We start from the raw sequence: 8,126 nt of genomic DNA, 5'->3' as shown, positions 1-8,126 counted from the left end.
AAAGGGATTAAAAGACGTGACATAGTTTTCTTGTCTCCAAATTATGGGGCGTTTACTTTCGCTTTTGTCATATGTGATTGCAGTGTCATGTTTATCTTCAGCTACCAACGAATTACAAGAATTATCAGGTAACACTATATGTTCATCAAGATTGTCATGCCGCCTATTTCGGACATCCTATTGGAGATGTTTTATTGCGTTAACGATTATTTGTTATGATCATAAATGATTTATTTATTTATTTCAGCCATGTATATGTTAAAAAAGTGATCATATATGTTTTCCTAAATTTTGTAGTTATTTGCTATTATCAATATGGTTGCAACTTATGCAGGCCAAAGACTGAAATTGCTCATTATTATGTCTTTAAACATTTCAGTTATACTATTTTAAAAACACTCGTTTAATTGACATATCAGATACATATAGCTTGTTTATGTTCATATCTAATTATTATCTTGTATAGTTATCTTATTTAATGAAATGTTAAGTTTAAAACTTGTAAAAGTAAAGAGAAAAATAAGCCGTAAATTAGATAATTACATATTTAACGTTTCGTCTACCTTATAGTATTAAATTTTATCAGAAAATATTCTAATCTTAAAAATCTCTTGCATGAAGAATTACAAAAATATAAAAGTAAAAAAGAAAGAAAAGAGAAAAAGAGAAGAAAAGAAATCACTATTGTAAGTAATCAGTTACTTTAACAAACGTAATGGTTTACTATTTACCTTTAGATTTTACCTCTAGTGAAGAAGAGTTCATCACTGTCAAAGAAGGTGATAACCTGTACGTGTCGTGTAATTTAACTGGTCCACAGATAATATGGCACACACCAAACGGTGAATTATTTGGTAGACAGTTAAATTTAACAAACATAACACGGGAGTTCCTAGGGCTATACTCCTGCTCCAATTCGAACATTAACAAAACTGAACCGAAAAAAGACAATGACAATTTATATTCTGTGATAGCAAATGATTTTTACCTGGATGTATTGTGTAAGTATATTTGTGTTTTCTATTCTGTAACATTTATTTTAATTATAAACACTTTCATTTATGTTTTTAAGAAAAAAAAATCTTTTTGATTTTTGTATATACATGTGAGCAAGCTTAACTGAGATTTCTTTCCGTTAACCCTCACATAGAAACTAAAACTAAGAAGGACAAATAAATATGTAGAAAAGGATAAAAATGCTTCCGGGTTTGGGCCTGCCCGGGGTTTTAAATTGGGGAAAAAAGCGGGGGTTTTTTTCCCCTTTTTGACCCAGAAAAAGATAACTTGTAGACGTCGTTCAAACAACAGTTCAGCCAAACGGTACTTACAAGATGCATGTTGGAATTGAGGGCAATCCTGCTCCTCTTACTACATTTACGTCGTTATCTGATCACAAGATATGGTTCAATCAAGCGGACAAGGAAGGAAACTTCACAATCAATATTGCCAAAATGAACTGCACTAACACTGATAGCTATATTCTTACATGTGAAAATAGTATTGGAGAGGATTCCAGAACGGAGGACATTTATGTAGCATGTGAGAAACAATTTTTATTTCACAATTAGATAAAAGCCAAAATGTGATGACGTTAGTACAATATGAAATAATGTAAAATGTAACCGATAAGCACAAAGGTACGTGCATAAGAGTCTAAAACCCATATGCATCTTATCAAACCACCAGTGAAAAATAATTTTTTATGTTACATTTGCTAGGTTATGGAATTAAGGATAGTAAAAGTCAACAACACTTGAACTTTGTTTAATTGTTTTTTCTTAGTTTCTTATTTTCTAGGCTATTTAATATGGATTGATAATTTTATCCAATTGTACATTATTTAAATTGATGCTATACTTTTCGGCTAACGATCAGTTTCATTTTTGCGTAATCGTTCGTCTGTTTGCCTTTATTCTCCTATCCAGACATTCATTGTTAAATGATTGTAAAAAGAATATGATCTCTCCGATTTTGAAAGGGTTCCAATCTATGAGATGCTCCTGTTCCATAATAAGGTATAACAAAAATTCTGGCAAACTCGGATTTCACGACGCAAATTCTCTTTACGATTTATTTATTTGTTTATTGAAGGTTTGCACATAAATCTTTTTGCTCAATATATTATCCTTGTCTAAGACCGAGGGATATAGATTTGACATTGTTCGTCTGTACATCCGTTCATTATTGCCTTTACAGATACTTAAATGGCTATACGAAGTTTCATTCAAATGACTTATGTCATTCGACAGGGGATATGAATTCAACTTGCTTGTTTAATGCAATTTAAAACTTTATTTGTCAGCATAATGCATTATGTCATTTGTAAAAAGCTGATGGAAAATCAATCTCAATGTCGCAGTACGAAATACAATTTATTTTTACGGGCGACCGAATATTTTGATAACACAAGACAAATTGTAAAAATTTGATAAATAGATAAATAAATAAATCGTTGCTTTAACAGTCAGGTATTATACCATCTATTGCTTTCCAAATTAGAAACGGATATGGATTTCAATCTCAGACCGCATTCCTTTCTGCATTCACATTTGAATATTCCTGATGTCTTTTCAGTGTCTATGAACATTTCGTTTATATTTTCAGGTGTACCAGATCCCGTGACTAACATACATGCGAATGGTATCACTACTAGCGAGGCAAGAATAGATTTTACCACTGGCAATGCTTTCAATACTGAGCAATTCTTCTACATTATGAGAATAACGGACGGTCAGTTACAAGGTATTGTAAAAACATAACGCTAATGTGAAATAAAAAACAACTTAATATACAGCTATGTCATGATATTTTTATACTTGTACCGATATAACAACGTGAACATTTTCAAATATTTCTTATCATAAAATAATCATAGTCCAAGCGGGATCCTGGGAGAGGAATGGAAAAAACTCAGAGATATATGAATATGTCCACGCGACTTTAACAACACTAAAGTAAAGCATGGGTTCCGCACAGCATTTATAGCTGAATATTTTTCCAAACAGCTATTCCTTTCTTGTATCATAGTTTTGGGACCTTTCTGTTGAAAATGTGTCGAGTTAAATCGTTAACATATACACGCACATTCTAGGATCTAATGGCCTCATTTTCATTGTCATTTACAAAGTTTTAATATAACATTTTTAAGCCTATTATAGCATTCGGTTACGATATGGCCAGTTATGTGTTGACGTGCCGTAAAATCCAAACAAACAAACAAACAAAAAATACACACACAGTACGTTAACATGAGTGCGGGTATTAGTTACCCGTACTCCAGAGCATGTCCATTGATTGGCTCATTTTGTCTGGGGTTTACTTATTGTGACGACAGAGAAAGGGAAAGCAAAAGAAATATCATATTCAGATGCTCGTTCATTGCTTACCTTTTTATGGGGTTTCATATTATGACAACAGGGAACGTGTTTTTATGTTTGGCTTTGATACAAAAGAGATAGAACATCAAACACTCGTAATCTGATTAATACTCGGGGGATACGCCCCCTCGTACAAATCAGATAACCTCATGTTTCGATGCTCTTTCTATTGCTTAACATTATTGATAAGGTTTACAATATTGTTTCATTTTCACCCTCAAAGCAAATACATTCTTCCCAGATTAAGCAGTGAGAAACCTTTACAATATATCAATATGGCAACACATACAAGCAAATCATTACTGATTTTAAGTAATTCCACTTGTTGGAGTATACCATAACAGAATTTGCCTTTGCACTTTAGATTTGCACGTGAATGTAACGGACATAGGAGATGACAGTGGTGGGAAGCCGTTCTTTGTGACGATCAAGAATCTCAATCAGTCAACATCGTACAATATAACAGTTATATCGGGAAATAGATTGGGGAATTCAACAGGGCCATCAAGCTTTGTCAATTTCGAAACATATGGTACGAAAATGTCATTAAAGCTACTCATGAAATAGAAATACTTAAAGCACGTCAACATAAGGTAGAAATTTATATACATATATATTTGGTTTGTTAAAACATGCGTAAAGCGGTTAAAGGTTGGAGTTTTGTTAAACACCTAAAACATTTTGCATACAATAGCATTAAATATTTTACTAATTATGACTTATACTTAAGTAGTTTCAATGTTTCTTTAACATTTGAAGAATCATCAGATGAAGGGGAGTTATCATTGTTTTACAGGAAAACCAGAACCGGACCAAAAGTTTGTTGTAAACAAAACCTTTAAACCACGACTCGGCGAGTCTGTGTCCCTAATTATTCATTCTCGGGGCAAACCACCACCTTCTTACACGTGGTTACATAACGGAACATTGATAAATAGCACTGGTGACAACGATACCAGCATAGTTGACCTTGAGGCAATCGTTGTTGACAACTTTGGGATATACAATCTCACTATGGACAATATCTATGGAACGTACGCTGTAGAGTATGAAGTACTGGCAGACGGTAATATTTTGATAACAATGTTTGCTAAAAAATATAAAGTTTAAAAATGTTTACATGATTGCAATGTATACATAAAAATATATGATGGAGATATACACGTTTGAATATTCAAAACACAATAAAATAAAGATGAGTAGATTTTACATGTCAATTAAAATTGTTAAAGTAACAAAGTAATTTTTCATTATTTCTAAATTCCGTCTTCGTTGGGGAAACTGAAAATAAAACTGCGCTAATAAATAAATCTTAAGTGTATGAAGGCTTTTTTACCATTGCGCATTAGAATCTACCTAGCAATAAGTATCTCTGAATGACAATTCTTTATTATATAAATGGTTAACTGTATGCTTTTATTGTTTTTTATTTGTCTTCATTTCCAGGACCTCCAGAACCGGTTTCTAATGTACTTGTTTCAAATATAAACTTTACCTGTGCTCATATTCATTTCACAACTGGATATAATTATAACAGTACTCAAACTTTTATTATAAAAGAGTATATTGATGGACATTTCAAAGGTAAGAAATCACCCATAATTGTTTAAATCTCGTTTTATTTAAAATAAAACTTTGTTGTTATATTCTTTTGTACATTTTTAATTTAACGGCAAATATTAAATGCATGTAACATTTAAAGTAATCGTTTTAGAAAATATTAAAATATTGAAAAATTTAAAAGTTTGCCAAAGAAAAACATAAATTTTGACAGCAGGAATCCTTTTTTTACTACAAAAAATTATTTAAAAAATATTTTTCTGCTATTGTTGTAGTTTTTGAAGGTCCCCTGAATATCGAAAATTAATACAAAAATGCTAAAAGAAAGACTCATTGCTGGCAATTCCTGAATTGAATTCGTGATATGAATCTTCAATTCATTAAAAAAATTCCTTATAATCATGAATTGCTATTATAGAACTGATGAACTGCAAGGACGTAACAGCGGGAAAAGGTGGCGAACCTTTTACATGCGAGCTGTGTGATCTTTTTGAAGATACACTGTATAATATTACTGTTGTAGCAAATAACAGTCGTGGTGAATCTGAACACAATCCGGAATCTGTCAAATTTTCAACATACGGTAAAACATAAACAATTACATCACCCATTTTAACATCGGTTTTAGATATATCAAAAATAAAAATAAAAATAAAAGAAACACTCAGTTTAATCTAAACAGGTATGTTGTACGAGACATTTATACGTATACCTCGGCCACGTTGTTTCGATTTTTGTGTGCGACTCGTGTTCACACTGTTGACTATATTGACTTTACGTTTATCCACAATCACTAACTCATATGCATCAATGCAGAGAGTTTGGCGCCTGATTCCTGAACATACATTATATTTACTACAATGTAAGAAATGTTACGATCATTGAACGCCATTCCATTATAGAAGTGTTTTACTTAAGATATACATGGAGCGGCTTCGTGTTTCATTTCTAAAGAAAGTTTAACATTAATGTATATTTTACTATATTAAGATGTTTATTTTCATTTAGGAAAACCTAAACCAGACCCGGACCATCCGAGTAATACAACGTTTAAACCACGCCTAGGAAACACTGTAACATTAAACATTCATGTCATTAGTCATCCTCCTCCCAGCTTTGCCTGGGTTCATAACAACAAAGATGTCAGCAGTGTTGACACAAACCAAAGTAGTGCCGTAGATTTGAAGAATTTTGAAGTAAAAGATTTTGGAGAATATTTACTTAATGTTTCAAACGAAGTAGGATCATTTTTAAGATTGTACGAGATTTTGGCGGATGGTAAGAAATACTTCTGACATTACAAGATTTCAAAGTCTTAGTAATGAGAGTACTCGTATCAGGTATTAAATCAAAGTTCTAAATTGACTATCGATTTTACGAAAGTTTTAAAAACGGGGGAGAAGTATTAAGACATTATCAATTAAAGTTTTAAGGTTGTTTAAATAACACAAGCGTATGTTTTTAAAATATTCTAACGAATAGTGTGTTTCATATATTTCAAGGAATGTTATTAAAAATAGTACCTGAAGAAATCACATATGAAACACATAGCAAAGGTAGATTGTACTTTTAACAAATTAGTTATCTCATTATATACGAAACCTATGAAAGTTTTAAAACTATTTTGTGCTTTTTGTGATTCTTTAATTTTTTAAACTTAGTACATGTATTCGTTTATCATTGGTAGTATCGACATAAATGTTGTAAATGTTGAAAGATCGCATATCTAAGAATTTTGTTGGAATAATGTCAAGGTCCCCCAGACAGCGTTACTGACCTGTCATATACGGATGTTGCTGCTGATTCTGTGGAACTACATTGGAAAGCTGGTTTCGATTATGGAAGTACACAAACCTTTCAAGTACATGGAACAGTTAATAATAAAGCTTTACAGAGTAAGGGTGCTTCATCATTATATAAATATGTCAAATTTAATTAATATTTATTTGCAATGGTCATATACTTATACTTATTTCATAGGTAGTTTTTTTTAAAAAAAGTACTTGACTAAGGTAAAATGTTGCTGCAGCTTTGCTTTGTTTTTAAAATCTTAAATGAAATATGTGTAATATTTTATATGAGTGCTACTACTGATTTTATTCTAAACATAAACGTTTGTTTCTATTACATATTTGATGTTTGATGGTATAGATTATGCATGCGTCTATGTTGAAACGAAATATGTGTCTGGCACGTTTTGAATCGAGATAAACATAACTATTTTGTTATTAATTAGCATATTGACATCCCTTTGAATCTTACACAAAGTTAAGATTATCGTTTAATAAAAATTATAAAATTGTCTTGAAATCCGCATCCAGATGTCAGCGAAATACAGGACTCAACAGGTGGAAAAGGGGGAAGTTCTCATTTTAAGTTAGAACATTTAGAGAGTTCATCTCAGTACATAATTACCTTAACTGCAAAAAATGCTAAAGGCGAAGCGAAAAAATCTAATGAGGTATCATTCACTACACAAGGTGAGTTTTTATCTTAATTATCTATAATATAAAATTTAACGATTCATGCATTTATGTGTGTTTCATATGTGTATTTTCAATTTTAAGTAAATAATTTAATAACTGTTTTTTGAACAACGTGAATTGCACCTGTCAAACATTTTGTGTAATATAAGTACAATGTATTATGTAAGTAAAATATAAATTAAATACAAAAAAAAATTCCAACATTTTCTATAATATGATCTTCTTGTTACTGATATTGAAACGTGTAGCATGCCCAAACAGCATACAGTATTTTGTATTAAAATGAGAAGAAAGCATGCATGAACGGATAAGTTCACGCGAGCACGCGCAGTTTTTTTTATACTTGTCAATTACACTGCACTAGCAAGTTTAAAGCTTTAAGTAACCGAAATACAATAAAAAATCAATGGGTCCTCGTCCTTCTGAATATGAAAATGCCGTGCGTTAAATTGTAGAAAAAACTAGATCCATCGTTTGAAAAAAAACCTGGAGCTTGTCTTCAAATGCTAGTATATGTTATTAATGAAAAAATGCAACTGCACGTTTAAGATCGTATTAAGAACATGCTTCAGAAACGGGTGAAATAATGTAATTTTGATGAAGAGTTTGTGGTCACTGACGTTATTTTCTGGATAAACTGTTGTTGCAATGTTAGTCTTCTCAATTAATTCCACATGTTCTAGATACCTAGCATGTTTTCAAT

At 31.4% G+C, this 8,126-nt stretch overlaps 1 protein-coding gene across 1 annotated transcript; it reads left to right on the top strand.

Annotated features, from left to right (window-relative positions):
- The first annotated feature begins 1,281 nt into the window (after positions 1-1,281).
- Positions 1,282-7,456, top strand: LOC132737049 (obscurin-like). The gene is made up of 9 exons (XM_060724282.1): positions 1,282-1,539; positions 2,605-2,742; positions 3,742-3,909; positions 4,174-4,443; positions 4,824-4,961; positions 5,356-5,520; positions 5,946-6,215; positions 6,692-6,832; positions 7,259-7,456. Exons 1-9 carry the CDS (start codon positions 1,332-1,334, stop codon positions 7,432-7,434), a joined length of 1,674 nt encoding a protein of 557 aa, XP_060580265.1. The 5' UTR covers positions 1,282-1,331; the 3' UTR covers positions 7,435-7,456.
- The last annotated feature ends 670 nt before the right edge of the window (positions 7,457-8,126 follow it).

Source organism: Ruditapes philippinarum, unplaced genomic scaffold (assembly GCF_026571515.1).
Source record: "Ruditapes philippinarum isolate M1 unplaced genomic scaffold, ASM2657151v2 ctg1475_1_1_1_1, whole genome shotgun sequence".
NCBI classification, from domain to species: domain Eukaryota; kingdom Metazoa; phylum Mollusca; class Bivalvia; order Venerida; family Veneridae; genus Ruditapes; species Ruditapes philippinarum.
The sequence above is the reverse complement of the archived record's forward strand: the minus strand, read 5'-3'. Positions and strand labels throughout refer to the sequence as shown.